The sequence below is a fragment of the Carya illinoinensis genome, chromosome 15 (assembly GCF_018687715.1).
Source record: "Carya illinoinensis cultivar Pawnee chromosome 15, C.illinoinensisPawnee_v1, whole genome shotgun sequence".
Classification (NCBI taxonomy): domain Eukaryota; kingdom Viridiplantae; phylum Streptophyta; class Magnoliopsida; order Fagales; family Juglandaceae; genus Carya; species Carya illinoinensis.
In genome coordinates this window covers 19,772,603-19,794,149 of record NC_056766.1, presented here as the reverse complement: position 1 = coordinate 19,794,149, position 21,547 = coordinate 19,772,603, and the positions used below count along the sequence as shown (strand labels likewise).

Sequence of the window (21,547 nt, the reverse complement as noted above, 5' to 3'; positions counted from 1 at the left end):
GACAAAAAGTTGATGTTTTACAAAGGAACGGCAAAATAGGCCATCAGGGCTACTGACGGCAGCCAACTCACTAAGAGCCGATTACAATATATAACTTATTGGACCATTAACAAAGAGCCAGTAAAGTGATAAATCAAAAGAGAAAGAAACTCAAATATATGTATAAGTACTAATAAGTAGGGCTAGGCAGTCAACTCACTCCAAGTCGGAAGAATTTTTGCTCTGGAGTTCGACTCCGATTGGAGTTCGAAACTCCGATTGGAATATGATTGGGCCAAGGCCCACCTCCGAAGTCCCATGCCCAATAATCTAATTGACTTTCTATTTTAAAAAATTAAAATGCTATAAAAAATAATAAAAAATTTAAATACAAATGACAATGAATTAAATTACATACATTACAAAACCAAAGATCCTTATTTCCAAAAAGCTAACTTTAGAATCTTAGATACAGATAACTTTATTCGTGCAAGAAAATCTAAAATGAAAGTAAAATGAGATACCTTTTGAAAGCTTATCAAGACTACTTTCATGAAGATGTCGGCTTTCAATATTGGACATATATGTGTTTAAAATATTAGAAGCTTTAGTTGTTTTTTCAAGGAGGATATATATCTTTTCACTGTATATATGAAAAATTTGTTTTTAGTTTTATAGTCACGCGAGAGCTTCTTTCTTTCGGTTTCAGTACTAAACTCTCCGAGTCTCCGGAGCTCGTGCATGCAGTGGCTCTTTGTGTGTTTGTTTGTGCGTGTCACTGTGTCAGCGCCACTCACGCCTCTTTTACTCTCACTCCCATGCATGCTCGCCCCGACACTCTGGATATATCCAGTCAAACCATGCCCACCACCAATCATATACCCTGCCCTGTATATGTATTTATGCGCTCTCTCTCTCTCTCTCTCTCGTGTGGTTTGGCTCATGGTTAAATCTGTAAGATGCATTCAGTGTTAATTAATATTAAGCAAGGTTTTACGCATAATATTGGCCGGGCTCGAACTTAAATATTGGTCAATCGAACTTTCCGGCACCTAGTAAGCCTTCAGCTCTCAAGCTTTAAGGTACTCAAACAATACACATATTGCTTAAATTTTCTAGGCGTTCTGGAAATAAAATGCATGGCTAGTGTTAATTATAATATGGTAGCTAGCTAGAGAATAAATCTAAAATATGATCCAAGATTATTATTACAATAACTGATGATAGCACCTCTTCATGATCATGAGTACTTGCATTGCATGGTTCCAGTAAGATCTAGGAAGAAATTAGAAGCTTTCTCAATCAGAATGCAGCGTGTAATTTATAAGGTATGGCTTATATATCTTCACCACCGTATGATTTCAGTTGACACATTAAAAAAAGCGTCTTTGCACTACAAGAAAAATAGTCTTTTGCGATCAATTTATTGCAACGAAAAGACTAATAGCAACCGAAGGTAAGTCCGAATTCTCATCTTTTTTTTTTTTTAATTTTATATTTTTATAGGATTAATGGAGATGGAGGATGTGATTGTGAATTGTGTGTTGTAGATGATTGAACGTGCATGTGTGTGATCAGTGATGGATCCAATTGTTTAGAATCATTTTTAGGATTTTTTGATTTATTTCGATTTTGTGTAAATTTGTTTTCATAAAATGCTTTTATAGATATAACAATTATCATTTTGTGTAACTAAATAATATGAGACAGTCTTAATAGTTGGATTTTATGGAAAGATCCGATTATCTAGAATCATTTTTAGGGTTTTGTGATTTATTTCGATTTTGTGTAAATTTGTTTTCATAAAATCCTTTTATAGATATAAAAATTATTATTTTGTGTAAATAGATAATATGAGACAGTCTTAATGGTTGGATTTTATGGAAAGTGCCAATTGTTTAGAATCATTTTTAGGGTTTTGTGATTTATTTCGATTTTTTGTAAATTTGTTTTTGTAAAATCCTTTTATAGATATAAAAATTATCATTTTGTTATAATAAATAATTTGAGACAGTCTTAATGGTTAGATTTATGGAAAGTGCAAATTGCAATTTCGTAAAAAATAAATAAATAATATGAATAAGTTTCTTATTATAAACCAAAAGTGCCTTGCAAGTTGAACAATAAATATGTTATATATAGGGCTTAGCACTTATATGTTTGGCATGTTATTAATTTATTTGGATTGAAATTAACAAGGATTCTTAATTATTATTATAAACCTATTTTGGAATGCATTGCACTTGATTTGATGTTAATAATTTTCATGTTTGCTATAATTTTAGATTTATTGTTTGCTTGAGTTAATAGAAATGCCGACAAATTCTAGTGCAAGCTCTCCTATTCAGGGTACCCCTGCCTCTACACCTACCCCTACCACTACCCCGACCTTACCCCTATCACTGTGCTTACCAGTACAAAACCTTGCCCTGTCCCCAAGCCTACCAAAAAACCTGCTTCCATAGTTTGGTCTCACTTCACCAAACTAGAGGGTAGTGATCTTAATAATCCCCAAGCCAAGTCTAACCATTGCAGTAAAATTTATGAATGCCACTATATGAAACATGGCACCTTACAATTAAAGGTGCGCTTAGAAGAGCAATGTAAAAAAAGTCTAATTCTAAGATCTTTGCAAGAGAAGAGCCAATCTATGCTAGAAATTGGACTTAAAAAAATGGAGGATGGGAGTATTGGGGGTATTGAGTTGAAGGGGTACATGAAGTATGATCTTGAGGAGTGTAGGATACACCTAGCTCATATGGTCATCATGGACGAGCTACTTTTTCAAATTGTGGATGGAAAAGGGTTCCAATCGTTTTGTCACTACTTGGAATCAAGGTTTCAACTTCCTTCTCGTCACATGGTGGCAAAGAATGTAAAAAAAAATTACCGATCTGAAAAAGAGAAGTTGAAGGGTTTTTTGGCGAGTCAATTTGTTTGCCTCACCACTAATTGTTAGACATCAGTCCAAAATTTTAATTATATGTCTTTGACTTGTCATTTTGTTGATGACAATTAGACATTGCATAAGAAAATTCTCAAATTTTGTCAAATTACTGATTACAAGAGTGAGACTATTTGGAGGGCCTTGAAGGCTGCTATAAAGGAGTTGGGGTTGACACGCATTGTGAAATGCACAACTGATAATGTCTCATCTAACGATGTTGCATTGGGATATCTTAAAACCTTTCTTAGAGAGGCAAATAAGACAATCTTGGGTATTGAGTATTTGCATTTAAGGTGTGCGGCACATATTCTTAATCTTATTGTCAATTATGGTATGAAAACTCTTCATGACTCTATTGCTTGCGTCAGGACTGCTGTGAGATGGGTGAGATCTTCTCCTATGAGATTGGAGAAATTCAAGGTTGCTGTGAGTTTGCAGGCATAACATAAAATAAGGGGACTTGTACTTATTTGACTACACAATGGAACTCAACATTTTAGATATTAGAGGCGGCCCAAGAGTATAAGTTGGCATTTACATTATTGGGTGAGAAAAACATTCAATATGTAAAATAGTTTGATGATTAAGTGGCATTGGAGAAGCCTTCGACTGAGGACTGGGATGTTGCATTTACTTTCGTAGATTTTCTAAGGCTTTTCTATGAGGTTATCATGACTTTATCTAGTTCTTTGTATCCTATATCCCATCATTTTTGTCAACAAATCTGTAAGGTAAAAGAAGAATTAGATGAAATTATCGCGAGCAGTCACACTAGATTGCAGGAGATGGCATTATTGATGAGAGCGAAGTACGACAAGTATTGGGGGGAGATTTCGATAGGGCTAATATGTTGTTATATGTAGCTGTTGTCCTTAACCCTCTGTTTAAGGTTGATGGCATGGTATATAGATTGGGTATTGCTTACAGGCAAGTATGGGTGGAGCATATTATATCGAGGGTTAGGGAAACCCTTGATAGATTATTGCGGCCACCATCTTTTCGTCACTTCATCACCTACCTCTTGTCATCCTAAACCACCCATTTCCAGCCCCGATCCGTTGCCGGAGCAGCTCCCACGAGCTCAACTCCGATTTTCCCTTTTTCTGCTTTCACCGCCATTTCCACCCCCACCCACGGTCAAAACTCGCTTCCATTAGCTTCATAAACATCTCTAAGTCATTTCCTATCAATTTCAAGTCTTGGTTTGTCCCCGTTCAAAAGTGGGTATTTTACAACCCACGGCCACAGTGTAATATACATTGTTACGTTGCTTTTTCTCCGCCTTTTGCAATGTCGTGATCCTTCGAAAAATATCTTATAGCGTTGTAAGTATTTTCCAAACTCTATTTTAGATTTAAATATATTATTGCTCTTACAATTAATTATTTGACTTGTTAGTTAATTCCAGACTGAATCCGAGGAGTCAGGGGTCGGATGGATTTGATGACAGAGTGTTTGGTTATTGTTGATATTGTTATTTGTTGGATGAATTGTGTCTTGAGGTGTGTATTGCATGTATGTACATGTGTTGGAACTTGAAAACTGGGCTTTCAAGCGAGAAGTGGTTTTGGTATGTGTGAATGATTGGATTGACTGGTTTGAGTCAGAGGCACGTGTATGGATGGTGGTAAGCAGAGACGGTGGTAGAATCCAGCTTGTGGTTTCTGCCTACGGTGCGCGCGGCGTAGGGATGGTGGTAAGCAGGGACGGTGGTAGAATCCCGCCTGTGATTCCCGCCTACGGTGCACGCGTAGGGATGGTGGTAGAGTCCCGCCTGCGATTCCTGCCTACAGTGTTCTGATGGTCTGGTTTTTGGGTCATTATTGGGGATAATGGATAGGTTATGTTTAAAGGGAATGTTTTGGGCCAAAATGAGATTTTTGGCGTGCGTGGAAAAAAATATGGATTTACGGAATATGTGCATTTGGCATTCTTTCATGCATATTGTTTGAGTTTAATATGTTTTTATCTTGTGGCGTTTGGATCTTTACTTATCTGCGGCACCATTTTAGTACGATAGATTTTGATGCAGAGGTCGAGGAGGAGGAGGAGGCTGAGCCCAAGGAGGCGGCTTCGCCAGAGTATTGATTTGGAGTTTATGCCTTGTAGTTTGGTTTGAAACGATATTTGAAGCTTGTAATATTTTATTATGTATGTTTTGAACGGGTTTGTATTAAACATAGAAAAATTCTGGTACTTAGTTACAAGACTTTATTTATCTGCTACGTGTTTTTGTTGTACACTTGTTGCATGTACACATACTTGGCACTTGGCGATAGGGTGGTGACCCGTGTTGTCATCATCCTAACGTCTCGATTTTCACGTGTCCGTACGTGGGATTTGGGGGTGTCACAGGTGGTATCAGAGCGGTTCGGCTCTAGGTAAAACCACATGTCCCGTAAGTAGGCCTGTGCAAAATATCCGCTGGGCTGCACAACCCGATTGGGTTGAACCCTCTAAAATCGGATTGAGTAAACGACGGTTTCGACATTCCTCCAATCCGACTAATATCGGATGAAATTTGAATCTGACTAATCTCGTTCCTCACTTCCGTTGTGATTAAACCTGTCTAATAATATAAATTCCTTCTCCTCGATTTGAAAATCTGAAAAGAGATATGAAGATGGTACTCTTTGGTAGCAAGAACGACGGAAGGATCTGAGGTGCGAGGTTGTTGTTCTTACTTTAACAGAAACTCCGGCAGCTCCCAGATCGGCGTAGAGCGACTTGTCCTCCTCCCTCATCAGGAAAAACATCGCCACTGTCGAAGACGTCGTCTCCATGTCGCCGAACCAACTGAACTCGTCACTCGCCATCAACTCGTCGCTCGCCATCAACGACGACTCGCCCTCTAGATCCGCGAACTTCTCCTCTGGCTCGAGCTTCTAGAAGCCGGCCACGGATGGTTGTGCTCGCAGGAGTAGGTGACCACTAGCATCGTCCACGTAGCTCCTCTCCACCTGTTTTCTCGCCGGACATCTTTGGAGTGAATAAGGGTTTGGGTCTTCGTTTCAGACAGATGGAAAACGCCATTGTTTTTAAAGTCGGGTCATACGGGTTCGACCCGGTTTGGTTTTAGTTGGGTCGAGTCTATCCGAGTTAGCTCCTAAAGTGAAGTCTTGCGGGTCGGATCGAGTACAAAACTGGATTTACCAGGCCGGGTTGCAGGCCTACCCGTAGGTGTAGTACCAAAAAGTTTTTAAAGTTATGATTTGAAATTTATTTTAATTAAAGTTTGTTATTTGATTTGTTTTATTTGATTTGAATTTATTTGAGTTAACTTGTTTGTATTTATTTATTTAGTTATGTTATTGCATACTAGTATATTTTATTTTCTTGTTATGTGGTTTTGGTTTTGGTTTTGGTTTTATGTTGTTGGTTTTATTCGTTTCTTAAAGGGGGTCAAAGGTTGTGTTGTGGCAGGAAGATGGTAAGGCCAAGAAAGTCTACTCAAGAGCCTCGGGACGATATGCCGAGAGATGATGCCATAGCCCAAGCGCTAAGGCAAATGACTGAGTTCATGCAGTAAAATTTTAGGCCACAACAAGGAGGGCCTAATGGAGTGGTGCAAGTTGGATGCACCTATGAACGCTTTCTAGCGCATAGAACTCCACCCTTCACGGAAGAAAATGATCCACTTCAGGCTGGAAAGTGGGTTAGAGATTTAGAAAGAACGTTTGAAGTATGTGGTTGCACTAGGGTGCAACAAGTAATTTATGCCAGTTATCTGTTGCAAGGCACTGCTTCTGAATGGTGGGATACAAAAAGAGTAATGTTAGAATCAGAATTGGGGTCTTTTGCCGCTGTGTCCTGGCAGCGCTTTAAGAAAGAATTTAATGACCAATTCTTTCCCGCTTTTGTGAGGCGGCAAAAAGCAAGAGATTTCACAAGCTTGGTCCAAGGGAGTATGACCGTGGAACAGTACGCCCGAAGATTTATAGAGCTTGGGCGATTTGCTCCCCACCTCATCGCCACGGAGGAGATGTAGGCCGAGCATTTTCAGGAAGGTTTGCGACCAGATATACGCAAAATGGTAGTTTGCCACCGGATTACAACTTTTCAAAAATTAGTTGATTTGGCCACTCTAGCAAAGCGTGAGGTTAGTTTGAGTGTGGGCTCCCCTCTAGGTCAAAAGAGGCTGAACATTGATGGTGAAGGAAGCAGTTCTGGATCACCACAAAAATTTATGCAAAGGACAGGAATCCGATCGTTGGCAACCCCTGGTATGTGTATGGGAGGCTGAGTTCCAGTTTCTGGCAAATGTAATAGAGCTCACGGAGGCGAGTGTCGTCTGGGTAGTAACCAACGTTTTGAATGCGGTCAGACGAGGCATTTTGCTCGTGAGTGCCCTAGTCGAGTTCAAGAAAGCCGTGGAGCTTGTCGTAGTGGTAGAACTAACCAGATGCAATTAGCTCGAGCTTGAATGTACGCAGTAACTCTTGGTACCATTGGAGGCGAGGTTACGGAGACTCAGAATGCTGGAGTCATGGCAGGTATGAGTCTAAACTAATATTTCGTGATGAACGCCTTGTGTGGTTTGTTTTTTTTTTTTATATTATCGAGGCTTGGAGAGAATGGCATGATCTGGGTGATCTTTTAGGGAAGTAGAATAATTGAGTTCTTTGGTTCCGTGGAGTTTATGAAATGGTCTATAACGTAGTAGGTTGTAAGTTCAACAAATTTCAATGATAGATTTTATGAAGTCTTAGCAAAGTTTTAAGGTTTTGCAGATTTTAGGAAATGATTGGTTATTATTTAAGATTTTAGATTTTGAAAGTTTCGGGAGTCGATTGTTTTATTATTAGATATAAGTTCATTGACCTAACGGATTTTGGGGGAAGAAGTTTTGCATAATTTAAGGTTATAGGGTCGCAGATTTGAAGGACTGATTTTTTAATGAGATTGAAGTTTTTAGTTTCGCAGGATTGGTGTGCTAGTATGAGTTATTTTGGAGATTGATTAGGCTGTAACATTAAAATGGGGTTGAACATAGTGGGATGATGGATATAGGAAGTTTCAAGGAGAATATTTATTTGAGAATTAAAGGTAATGACCTAGTTTGTGTATTTTGAGGATTGACGATGTTGATCTTGTTCGTGTGTTTGTCTAAGGATTGAAAATATCGATCTTTTTTAGAAAAAAAATAATAATAATTGTTATAGCTCGAGGTTATAGTGACAGGTTTTAGGATTGATCCATACCAAGTTTGAGGAAATTAGATGGTGTTTAGAATTTAGGTGATGAGTTTTCGAGATTAGGTTGTCGAGTAGAAGTTTTTTTTTTAGGCACTCCTCGTGGTGGGTCAGGTTGGGTATGAGCTTTTAAAGGGATGTTCCTTATTTTAGATGAGACGAGTATCTTTTGGGATGAAATAACTTGTTTTCCATTTGGGATGCTGATGTTGATTTCGTACTGACTTCCTGTCTATGATCATGGATGTAGTCACAGAATGTTGATTTTGATTAAGGCAGCTAGAACCAATTAAGGAATGAGTGATAATTCGTGATTTTTGGAAGTTTATTATTATTTTCTATCAAAATATGGTAAAAGTTTTCTTGTTCGTAGGTGTTAATCGAGCTTGTACTTGATGTTGTTAATTTATGAGGACATAGTCATTATATATTTTGGCGAGTTATCAAAGTGCGCGCGAAAGCATGATTTTTGGAGATGCTTAGATATTCAAATTTTGTGTTGATTTTGAGGAATTAGTAGTGATTCGAAGTTTTAATGGGAGATTAATCATTTGGTCGTACAATTTTTTTTTTTATTGATGGTTAACTTTGGAAGTGGCTATTAGGTTACCAAAGTTGGAATATGATGAAAATTCGGAAGGTAAAGTAGAGACGTCGTCGATATTAGCAATTTATGGTGTGAAGATAATAACCATTGGAATTTGTTGGGAGTTGTCGATGATATATATCTCTCAATTATGTTCGGAGTTGTATCCTGTATCTTATTTTGGCACTGATGTTTGACCTCACAAATTTCGAAGACGAAATTTCTTTTTAAGGCGGGGAGGATGTGACATCCCGTTTTTACGTGTATTTTTACTAAAAGAGTATTTTAATTTAATTAATATATTAGTTCTTTTATTTTAAATTATTGTATTTTAATTGGATTTATTTAATTGTGATATTTGTTTTGTGGAACTTTTTTTATATTAATTATCGTTTTGAATTTAAATTGCTGTGTAATTTAATTTTATTTATTTTTTTAGATTTAAAATTTAGTTCTTAGTTTTTATTAGTTATTTATTATATTTTAGTTTGATGTGGTGTTTAATTTATTTCAATCGTTTTATAGTTTTTAAAATTGTTTTCGTCTGATCAGTATTTAGACTCCGGAAGTGAGGATTGGACCTCATTTCTTTTCCCCATCTTTTCTTTTTCTTTTCTCTTTCTCTTTTTCTCTTTTCCTTTTCTTTTTCCTTTCTTTCTTTTCCTTCTTTTCTTCTTTTTCTTTCTTCTTTCTTCTTCCTCCCGCGCGCGCAGCACCTTCTCTCTTTCTCTCTATCGCCGGTTGCTTCCTCAACCTAGAACCGCCGCTCACCGGCGACGTGGCCGACACCACCCACCCAGAAAGTTTCCCCTCTGGCCGGCGCACCTCCCCACCAAATATCAACCCCTCCCGTGCCGCCGTTAGCCACCGAGAGCCCCACCATTCTGCACAGTTTTTCCCCCTTTCTGCCGCCGTCGCTCCACCTCCTGCTACCATCTTTTCACCACTTCATCACCTACCTCTTGCAGTCCTAAACCACCTATTTTCGGCCCCGATCTGTTGCCGGAGCAGCTCCCACGAGCTCAACTCCGATTGGCCCTTTTTCTGCTTCTATCGCCATTTCCACCGCCACCCATGGCCAAAACTTACTTCCATTAGTTTCATAAACATCTCTAAGCCATTCCCTATCAATTTCAAGTCTTGGTTTGTCCCTGTTCAAAAGTGGGTATTTTACAACCCCTGACCACAATGTAAAATACACTGTTACGTTGCTTTTTCTCCGCCATTTGCAATGTCATGATCCTTAAAAAAATATCTTATAGCACTGTAAGTATTTTTCAAACTCTATTTTAGATTTAAATATATTATTACTCTTACAATTCATTATTTGACTGGTTGGTTAATTTCGGACTGAGTCCGAAGAGTCGGGGGTCGGATGGATTTGACGACAGAGTGTTTGGTTATTGTTGATATTGTTATTTGTTGGATGAATTGTGTCTTGAGGTGTGCATTGCATGTACGCACTTGTGTTGGAACTTGAAAACTGGGCTTTCAAGCGAGAAATATTTTTGGTATGTGTGAACGATTGGATTGACTGGTTTGAATCAGAGGCACGTGTATGGATGGTGGTAAGCAGGGACGGTAGTAGAATCCCGCATGTGGTTCCCGCCTACGGTTCACGCGGCGTAGGGATGGTGGTAAGCAGGGACGGTGGTAGAATCCCGCATGTGATTCCTGCCTACAGTGCACGTGTAGGGATGGTGGTGAGCAGGGATGGTGATAGAGTCCCGCCTGCGATTCCCGCCTATAGTGCTCTGATGGTCTGGTTTTTGGGCTATTATCGGGAATAATTGCAAGGTTATGTTTAAAGGGAATGTTTTGGGCCAAAATGAGATTTTTGGCGTGCGTGGGAAAAAATGTAGATTTATGGGATATGTGCATTTGGCATTCTTTCATGCATATTGTTTGAGTTTAATATATTTTTATCTTGTGGCGTTTGGATCTTTACTTAACTGCGGTACCATTTTGGTACCGTAGATTTTGATGCAGAGGTCGAGGAGGAGGAGGAGGAGGAGGAGGCTGAGCCCGAAGAGGCGGCTCCGCCAGAGTATTGATTTGGAGTTTATGCCTTGTAGTTTGGTTTGAAACGATATTTGAAGCTTGTAATATTTTATTATGTATGTTTTGAATGTGTTTGTATTAAACATAGAAAAATTCTGGTACTTAGTTACAAGACTTTATTTATCCCCTGCGTGTTTTTGTTGTACACTTGTTGCATGTACACACACTTGACACTTGGCAATAGGGTGGTGACCCGTGTTGTCATCATCCCGACGTCTCGATTTTCACGTGTTCGTTCGTGGGATTTGGGGGCATCATAAGTAGGAGGCGGATTGGGGGGAGTCCACCTTCGCACTCCTATTATCGAACGAGGTACTCCGCCCCCACATGGATGGGGGTAGAGGGCGAGGATAAAAATCCTCCCCCCGTTCATGCAGGGGTGGGGGATGGGGTAGGGCTAGCCCCGCCCCCGGAGGGGGGGGGGTAGCACCCCTACTGCCTCCAACATAAAAAATGTTAAATTCCATCGTTTAGTCTAATCAATATGAAGCTGCTTCTTTGATGTTATGCCTGCAAACCTAACAACAACCTTGAATTTCTCTCATCCCACAGGAGAAGATCTCACCCATCTCACAGAGATCCTGACCTAAGCATTAGAGTCATAAAAATTTTTCATACCATCATTGGCAATAAGGTTAAAAATATGTGCCACACACCTCACATGCAAATACTCACCATCCAAGATTGTCTTATTTGCCTCTTTAAGAAACGTCTTAAGATATCCCAATGCGACATCATTTGACAAGGCATTATCAACTGTGCATGTCACAACGTGTGTCAACCTCTACTCTTTTATAGCAGCCTCCAAGGCCCTCCCGATCGTCTCACCCTTGTGATCAGTAATTTGACAAAATTTGAGAATTTTCTTACATAATATCTAATTTTCATCAACAAAATGACAAGTAAAAAACATATAATTAAAATTTTGGACTGATGTCCAACAATCAGTGGTGAGGCAAACAAACTGATTGGCCAAAAAACCCCCTAAATTCTCTTTTTCAGATCGGTAACTTTTTTTACATCATTTGCCACAGTGTGACGAGAAGGAAGTTGAAATCTTGGTTCCATGTAGTGACAAAACGCTTGGAACCCTTTCTCATCCATAATTTGAAAAGGTAGCTCGTTCATGATGACCATATGGGTTAGGTGTATCCTACACTCTTCAATATTATACTTCGTGTATCCCTTCAACTCAATACCCCTATTACTCCCATCCTTCATTTTTTTTAAGTCCAAATTCTAGCCTAGATTGGCTCTTCTCTTACAAATATCTTAGAATTAGACTTTTTTTAAATTGCTCTTCTAAGTGCACCTTTAATTGTGAGGTGCCATGTTTCCTATAGTGGTATCCTTAAATTTTACCACAATGGTTACACTTGACTTGGGGGTTATTATGATCACCACCCTCTAGTTTGATGAAATGAGACCAAACTATGGAAGCGGATTTTTTGTTAGGCTTAAGGGCACGGCAAGGTTCCGTATTAGTAGGGGTAGGGGTAGGGGTAGAGGCAAGGATACCATGAATAGGAGAGCTCGCACTAGAATCTATCAACATTTCCATTAATTCAAGCAAACAATAAATATGAAATTATAGCAAACATGAAAAGTATTAACATTTAATCAAGTGCAATGCATTCCAAAACAGGTTTATAATAGTAATTAAGAATCCTATATATAACATGCCAAATAAATTAATAACATGCCAAACATATGAAGTACTGAGCCCTATATATAACATATTTATTATTCAACTTGCAAGGTACTTTTGGTTTATAATAAGAAACTGAGTCATATTATTTATTTTTTTAAGTAATTGCAATCTGCACTTTCCATAAAATCTAACCATTAAAAGTGTCTCATATTATTTATTATAACAAAATGATAGTTGTTATATCTATAAAAAGATTTTATAAAAACAAATTTACACAAAATTGAAATAAATTACAAAACCCTAAAAATGATTCTAAACAATCGGTACTCTCCATAAAATCCAACCATTAAGACTGTCTCATATAATATATTTACACAAAATAATAATTGTTACATTTATAAAAAGATCTTATAAAAAAATTCACATAAAATCGAAATAAATCGCAAAACCCTAAAAATGATTCTAAACAATCGGATCCATCACTTATCACACACATTCATATTAAATCCTCCATAGCACATAATTCACAATCCCATCCTCCATCTTCATTAATCCCATCCTCCATTTAATTCTATAAAAATAGAAAATTAAAGAGAGAGAGAGAGAGAGAGAGAGAGATGAGAATTCGGACTTACCTTCAACGACGATGGCGAGCACAAATGACGAGGAGTCAACTGCGGTGGTGACTAGGGGCATAAATGGCGGCGATTCTCAATCTCTCATGAAGTCACGGCGCGGGGCAATGGGGCACTGGGGCAACGACTTCTCTTCAAGTGGAGTGGGTACTGGGTATTGGGTAATGTCCAGATTGTGGGGGGGTTTTAAGGTAGTTACTCAGTAAATCTAAAACGGCACCATTTTGAATTTATTGAGTTAAAAAAATAAAAAACCTCAAGTGCCAAAACGATGCCGTTTTGGTCACCTAAGGGTTTTTTTTTTAATATATTATATATTATATATATATATAATATATGTATAAAAGCAAGGTAGGATGGGGTATTTATGGGGTGGTGGACCACCCCATCCCGCCCCTGCCCCCACCTATTAGCCATACTAATATGCCCAACCACATGAGGTCAGGGTTGAAGGGCAGCAAGGTAGTGGGGCGCGGCTAGGGGTGCTACCTGCCCCCTACGGGGCGGGGCCACCCCTTCTCCGCCCCCCGCCCCCGCATGAACGGGGGATGGGATTTTTTCTCCGGACTCTGCCCCCGTCCATGCGGGGGCGGGGTACCCTGTCCGCTGACGGGGGTGCGGGGGTGGACCTCTAGCCGTCCGCCCTCTGCCAACGTCTCTGATCATGACTCGTCGTCGAGATCGACGTTCATGATGATGAGGTCCGCAGGTGGAGGGATAAGCTGCCAAGACTGCGGGAACCAAGCCAAGAAGGACTGCGTTCACATGGGGTGCAGGACTTGTTGTAAAAGCCGAGGATTAGAGTGTCCAACGACTCCAACCCATGTCAAAAGCACTTGGGTCCCAGCTTCTAAGCGCCGCGAGCGTCAACGTGAAACACTCTGTTTTCTGGTTTCCTAAACAGAGGAATTGTACAGTGCACTGTGTCTCCCTTCTTTGCTCGCTCTGCTCTAGTGCACTGCCGCACGAGCGTCTTTGTGCCACCGTAACCAGCTTCCAGCCGCCACCTTTCTCCATCTCTGTAAGCCGCCGCTCGAGTTTTTGTCATCTCTATCCTGTCTTTGTTCATGATTCAGATCACTGCACGGTAAACAACCTGGCTTTCCTACTTTATACTTTGTACTTCGATTTGCTTGGGGTGATTGAACTCTCAGCTTCACCATCTTACAGTTGTTTTCCTGTCTCGACTTCTTTAATTCTGAGCTCTGAACCGATTCCCATTTCTCTCGTAGGTCTTAAGAACTCAATATTTGGATTTACATTATATATGCAGGGGTGGGGCGGGGGATTTACAGAGCGGGGTTGAGCCCCCTCCATCCCCCGCCTTCGCAGTTCCCCTTCTTACGGGGCGGGGGGCCCCGCCCCCGGCCTGTGCGGGGCGGATCCCCCGCCCCACCCAGGCGGGGGCGGGGCGAACGGTGCGGTGCAGCGGGTGGCGGGCAACCGCTGCCCACCCCTAGGCGCGGCCCCGCTTGCCAACCCTAAGACATATGGCACACTATGTCAAAAAGTTCAACCATTCAAAAGAAAAAAAAAATATATATATATATATATATAGTATTTCATCTGGCAAATGTGTAATCAATGCAAAAATAAATTGACAAAAAGTTGACATTTTACAGAAGAAACAGCAAAATAGGCCATCAAGACTACTAACGAGTAATGCTATATATAATTGTAGAGTGTGTAAATACTGTGTAATTTTTTTAAAAAGTAGAGTTCATGATTAAAAAGTTAGTTTTTTTCATGTGAATCTCATATTAATTCATTTTTTTTAAAAAGACTATGCGGCGCTTGCATAATCACAACTGCAAATATTATTTCTCTAAATCAAAAGAGAGAAAACTCAAACGTATAAGCAACGCTAAGAGGAAACGTTATTAATAGATATTATTTATTAAAAAATACTAACAAATTATTTAAAATGCTAAATTAAAATTAAGTGAGTTATTATATGAGAATTACATAATAATAAATCGTATAATTATTAATATATACAATTATTAAAGAATATAATACTTATATAATATTGTGATTTATTAATAATTAATTATATATAACTATTTTTATAAATAATAAAACACATATATATATTTTTAAATTTTCATCTGATCCAATCTAGAGAGAAAAATCTTAAATCAGAAATTGGACCGAATGAACTCGATCTTATTTAATTTGGACTGGACCGGACCGACCGAATCACACCACTGAATACATTCAAAACACGTGATGCTTATGTAGGTTCGAGACGGGCTACGTTGGAAGAAGGGTCCAAGGAGCGAATTGGACACTAGATTCCTGTTTGTGCGCTTTTGAGTTGACTGCTTACCAACTACGGTTTGCTCATTGCTGTCCATAGCGATGGACCTCTCTCAGAGGCTGAGATTCCGACCTCCGGAACTCTATCTTATTCCTGGAAAATCTATCTCTCCGATCTACTTTCCCGGAAAGCAATATCTACCCATTATTCCCCCTTCCAAGACGAACCTAGTGACCACACTTTCAACTCCAAGGCCTCACCTTGTTCTTAAGGCAAAGATAAGGTCACCACTGGAAGGCGTAAGTGACGAGATGAATGCGATCGCTTTTCAGAACCTGGATTTCGCTCCCGCTAGAAGACGTGTCCGCTTGGCCTTCTTGGAGGTCCAACGGCAGCTTGATCATTGCTTGTTCAAGGTTGGTTTGGCTCCATCCCAATCCTGGCTTGATCTTTGGAGCTTTGTGTACTTTTTGGATTTTTATGTTTATATCATTTGACTAATTCTTTGTTGTTACTACCGTTTTTCTATTTTTTGGCGAATGTCAATTGGTTTTGACTGGTGGATAGATGGCTCCTACTGGGATCAGAACAGAGGAGGTAAGTAATCCTTGTCCGAAATTGTGAAAAGGCCTTGTTTTCTATAAACTGGGACCCCAAAAACAAAAGAAAGAAAGATCCACTAAAGTGACCTGAATGTATATGAGGTTCAAATGCTTGTTTTCTTATTGATTTTACAATTTCCGTGGCAACTAAATGGGGGCTAAGTTTAAAGGCTAATGAGGTTGTAGTTATAGTATTTGTTGTGGGTTTTTAGTGGTACGAAAGGAACTCGAGGGGAATGGAAATTTTCTGTAAAAGCTGGATGCCAGAGCCGGGTGTTCGCATCAAAGGCGCTTTGTTTTTCTGCCATGGATATGGTGATACTTGCACATTCTTCTTTGAAGGTTTGTGATCACATTCGGATAATAATGTGGAATAGTGCCATGCCTTTTATTTCATTTTTCCTTTAATCCACTCTCAAATGTGCAAAGTGAATTTCGTGTGATAAATGATGAGTTTGGACTCTCAGGTATTGCCAAGCATATTGCTGCATCTGGATATGCTGTTTATGCTTTGGACCATCCTGGTTTTGGCCTTTCTGAAGGGTTGCATGGTTACATCCCAAGCTTTGATGAATTAGCTTATAATGTAATAGAAAACTATTCAAAAATCAAAGGTGCGACACTCTAAACTTGTCTCTGAATCTACATCGCCATCTTGAATTGTGTTGTCAGAACTGTGTTCCTGATTGTGTATCATGTTTCAATTGGAAAGGAAGACCTGAATTGAGAGGGTTGCACTGTTTTCTATTAGGACAGTCCATGGGCGGAGCCGTTGCTCTTAAAGTTCATCTAATGGAACCACATGGATGGAATGGAGTCATCCTTGTGGCTCCAATGTGTAAAGTAAGTCCATCTCTACTTCTTACTGTTCATGTTCAATAGTTTAGTGAAATCCATGCTAGTAACTGTTAGTTTTTAAACTTAGAAATGATTAAAATATTTGATGTAAAGTAAAAAATAATGTGAACCATTACCATTGTTCAATGTATTGGTTCGGTTATCTAGATTTAAATGAAAATGTATCATGGTAACTTGAACCAATGTATGCCTCTTGGGGATAGGAGTCTTAACTGCTTGCCAACCAAACAAAGGGTTGTGTCCTTTACTGAATTAGAAAATTTTCAATGTAATCTCTAATATTTGAGAAGTTGTGACTTCTCAAAAGTGTTCCTTCATTTTAGTTGTGACTTTTCACAAGTACCATTTCATTTATATGACGTGACTTTTCAGTAGTACCATTTTATTTAAATAAGTTGTGATTTTTCACAAGTCCCCTTTCATTCTCTATAAATGGGAAACCCCACCCACAAATTCATTAACTCCAAATTCTCTACAAAAATTAGAGAAACACTTCCTCCTTCGTTTTGGCTTTCTTTCTTTGGGCTTTGGCCAATTTATATCGGGTTCGAGGATCTCCTTTTGTGTGCACCGATGAGGAGATTAACGAAAACCGACGTTGTTGTATCTTGGGAGTAGGCTGTCAAGAAGCCTAGTGCATGTTTAAATTTTGGAGACGGCGGAATCTACTCTAAGGAAAGCGTCCATCACAACGTGCCTCAATACCGAGTTCTCTCTTTCTAATTTGTTCTTGTTACTTTACATATTCTCTAGTTTATAAAGCATTTCAAAATATTTACCAGCAGTAACTTCTGAAATTGTAGAAAATTTATGAGCGTTATGAAATTACTTTTTATGATACGTAGAGTGTTACGAAATTATAAAAATTTCATTCGAATGTGAGGGAATTCTTTATTTTGTAAACTAGTCAGCTAGTTTTGTACCTAATTCACATGTCCAGACCTGGTTGATTGGGAAAATGACATTTATGGTGGCTGATTCATTGTTGTGTGAGGTAATGATTAAGTTCCATTTTCAAGATCATATTGTGAGGGTTCTATAGTGTATGAGGCAATATGCAGAATATAAGATGGGGATTCACATACAAAATGAGAGGAAGAAAATTTTTAAGAATTAAGTATCCATGTTTATATAATGCCCATTAACATCTGGTAAACAATTAGTGATGTGCAGAAGCCTAAAAGAAGCAACCTGTGAGTATGTTTCTTGCAGGTTTTCAGGTTGTGGTTGCTAGGTGAGAGATATTTTGGGAGGACCATTGTTGTCCATTTGGGGTATGGAGAGACAGTAGACACTATGTCTCAAAAGCCCTCTATCCTAGCCAACAAGTTAGGACTCAAGATCAGTCTGTGAGACAGTAGACACTACGTCTCAAAAGCCCTCTATCCTAGCCAAAAAATTAGGACTCAAGATCAGTCCGTAGATGGTGGTGGTATTACCTGCACTTCTCTTTGAGGTGGACTGAGTTCATATGGATCTCCTAACCTTCTGCATGTTAAATGTAGAAAGACTTCAGTGTTTGGGTTTACTGCTTTTTTTTTTTCTCCCAAGAGACCTTTTATTTTTGTTGTCTGAGTTGTTTGGTACTTAGGTATGGAAATTCCTCCTTGGGCAGATGGGCTGGCGCTTGGGTTAACAATGGCAATGCTGAATTGTCTTCTCATTTTGACATGGGAGAACTTTATGGAGCAGGATTAATTTTTTACTCAGTGACCTGATTTTTGCAGTTTTTGAGATGTTATAATTGGGTATGGATAATCCACCCTAGGCAGATGAGCTGTCCCTTGGGTTAAGATGGTGCTCAGAATTGTGTTCCCATTGTGACGTGGGAGAGATTTTGTGCTGTAATATTAATTTTCTACTCAATCCGTTATAATGTCGCTTATATTCTAATACATATGCTAAACATCTGTGTTCACTAGATATGTTCCTAGAGCAGGGACAATGAACCGGCCAGAAAATTACTCGTCATCAATTCTGAGAGTGTGTATGTATATCTTCAGCAATTACCTGAAATAAAACAAAACATTTGATGGAATTATAGAATATTGTTTTGTGTGCTTTACATCACTTTTTTTGCCCTATCATCTGCACTGAGTGATGGATAGTGATCTCTGTGTGCATGCAAGTTTGGGTAAAGGGGTACAGGAGGGGTTACAAAGACAGTATTTCATATGCTCATCCTTACTTATCAGGGTGTTTCAGGAAGTTACAGGGCCAAATTTTGAATCTGGTCCAATTTACTGTCATTCACCTACTGAAAAGTGTGCTGACTTTGAGTTGCTGCTTAGATTGCAGAGGACGTGAAACCTCCAGCTCCAGTCCTGAAAGTGTTAACCCTCATGTCTAAGGTCATGCCAAAAGCAAAGCTCTTCCCTCAGAAAGATCTAGCTGAGCTAGCCTTCAGAGAATTGAGGAAAAGGAAAATGGTTTGCCCTTTATTTACTCTCTTAATATGAATGCACTTGTATAGTACATAATCTGCAAATGCTTTTTTGTTGTACATCAATATGGTTCGAGCACTGCTTAAACAATCAGAAGTATGCTGACCAATTGATCTCAGAAAGATAATGAACCTGTTAGCAATGCAATGTTGGATGAAGCAAACCTTTTACATGTCAGTAACTTCAACTCTAAAGTATAGTGTTAATTATTACTATTTTGATAAGTGAAGTAAGTGTTAATTATAATAGCATTTAAGCCCAGATGTAGAGGAAATCGAGATGGAAGATAATCAGCTAGGTTGATGGCCAATGGAAGAAGGTGAAAACTTTAATTCACGGATATAAATTGATGTTTTATTACTTTAGATAAATATGACAAGAATTTATCAATCTTTCACTTCGGCCCCTGAATGATTTATGTGATGATGTCCTATGATTACCATCAACATTCTTTTAACTCCAGCATTTTAATCAATTAAACCATTATAAGAACTAGTCATTGTATCTGCTGACTAGGATCTACTGGTTTAGATGTTACTAGTTTATTTATTGTATGTATTTCTATGCTGTAGGCGGCCTACAATGTGATCTCTTATAATGAACAAACGCGGTTGAAAACTGCAGTGGAACTTCTCAAGGTGACTAGTGAAATTGAGAAACAAGTGGAGAAGGTTAGTTTCCTTTTGTGTTTTCCCATGCCCATTATCATTGTCATTATCCTGGAGAGGATGTTATTCCTTCCGTAGTACCTCAGGTAGGCATAGGGTTAATTCTGTATCGAACATATTTAAACAAATCTGGAGCATTTGCAGGTTTCATCCCCATTGCTGATTCTTCATGGAGCTGCAGACAAGGTGACAGATCCATTAGTAAGCCAGTTTCTTTATGAGAAGGCCTCTGCGAAAGACAAAACGCTAAAACTCTATGATGATGGTTATCACTGCATTCTGGAAGGGGAGCCGGATGACAGAATATTTAGAGTCCTTAACGATATTGTTTCTTGGCTTGATTCTAGGTGTTCCCTTGACTAGGCAATATGCACCAGTTCATCCATTGTTATTTTCTTCTGCTGTAGGCTGCCATGCGACATGCAAATCCTTTTGTTGGAAGTCTTTGGGCTTAACATACATTGACAGACACAGAAAGGAAGAGAGACTATAGAGGGAAGTGGAAGAGAACATTTTCTATTTTGATACTCGTCACTATTGGTTTGCAATGGACCGTTGGCGAGACTTTATGTAGCCTTCTCAAGCCCCTTGTAATTCCATTCATAATCAATAAATCACCTTACGTGCATCATCTCTTTGGCACGATCACAGTGGCTGTGCACAAACCATTTACATGAGATGCGCAACAAACGAAATTGGTTTGGATCAATACCTAAAAATTTACCTAAAGAAAAGTATTTTGAAACCCACAATTATATAAGCACTTGATAGTTTATACCCTAAAGTCTGTAGGGGTGCTATCTGCCTTATACGGGTAGGTAGCTACCCTCCCCATCCCTGTCTCTGCCTAAGTGGGGTAGCTATGTGGCTCCCTGCCACCTCTCTCTACTCGTGGAACAGTTTGGCAGGTAAAAATTTTCCAACCATTTTGCGCCTCCTCCAAAAACCCATGAGCATTAAGGGGATAAAATATTTCAAGTTCAAGTAAATCAAATCCAGTCCATCAAAAAGGTCTCAACTAGAATACAAATAAGAGAAGACATAGAAAAGAGAGTGTCAAAGGGAAAAGAAGCAATGGACAAAAATAAAGAAAAAATGGAGGACGCATGAAAAGTAAGTCAAGCACGCCAACAATGAGTGAAATAAAGTTGTCATCTCTCATCACTCTTAAGGCGAGGAACAAAAAGGAACCAGGCAAAATGAAAAATAGGTTTTTTTGACTTAGACTTTTTCTTCTTCAGTTTCTTCAATCTCATGACAAAAGCTCCAGCGAGAATGTCTCCACTGTCAAATAAATCTCTGACTCTTACTAAACAGTGAAAAATGAGAGACTACGAGAGATTGTAAAACAATTATATTATAGTAGATCTTCCCTCCCCAAATGCCTGTGGACGTAGTTATTATGCCGAACCACATGAATCTGTGTCTCTCTCTCCTTTATTTATCCTACATTTCTTTTCCATTCATCGCTATGGATGTACGTACTAACAACGTACAGTCACAACGAACCACTATCGGGGGGCACCAAATCACACTGATTGAGGCACAAATCGTCTTAGTAGGCCGGAAATGACTATTTCTTCATTTCTGGTCTTTTGTACAGTTTTTTTGACATTAGCAGTTGATATCGTTCCTAGGATCTAAATTACTTTCTACACTAGAAG

The 21,547-nt window shown here is 39.0% G+C and overlaps 1 protein-coding gene across 2 annotated transcripts; it reads left to right on the top strand.

Moving 5' to 3' along the window:
• Positions 1-15,293: 15,293 nt before the first annotated feature.
• On the top strand, positions 15,294-20,514 carry LOC122297133 (caffeoylshikimate esterase-like). Of its 2 annotated transcripts, none has more exons than XM_043107035.1 (8): positions 15,294-15,727; positions 15,879-15,908; positions 16,126-16,255; positions 16,381-16,527; positions 16,665-16,756; positions 19,063-19,200; positions 19,788-19,886; positions 20,028-20,514. In XM_043107035.1, the coding sequence occupies exons 1-8, from the start codon at positions 15,413-15,415 to the stop codon at positions 20,244-20,246; spliced, it is 1,170 nt and encodes a 389-aa protein (XP_042962969.1). In that variant the 5' UTR covers positions 15,294-15,412; the 3' UTR covers positions 20,247-20,514. The 2 variants fall into 2 exon arrangements, with proteins under 2 accessions (XP_042962969.1, XP_042962968.1); XM_043107034.1 differs by having other exon boundaries at positions 15,296-15,727; positions 16,626-16,756.
• The last annotated feature ends 1,033 nt before the right edge of the window (positions 20,515-21,547 follow it).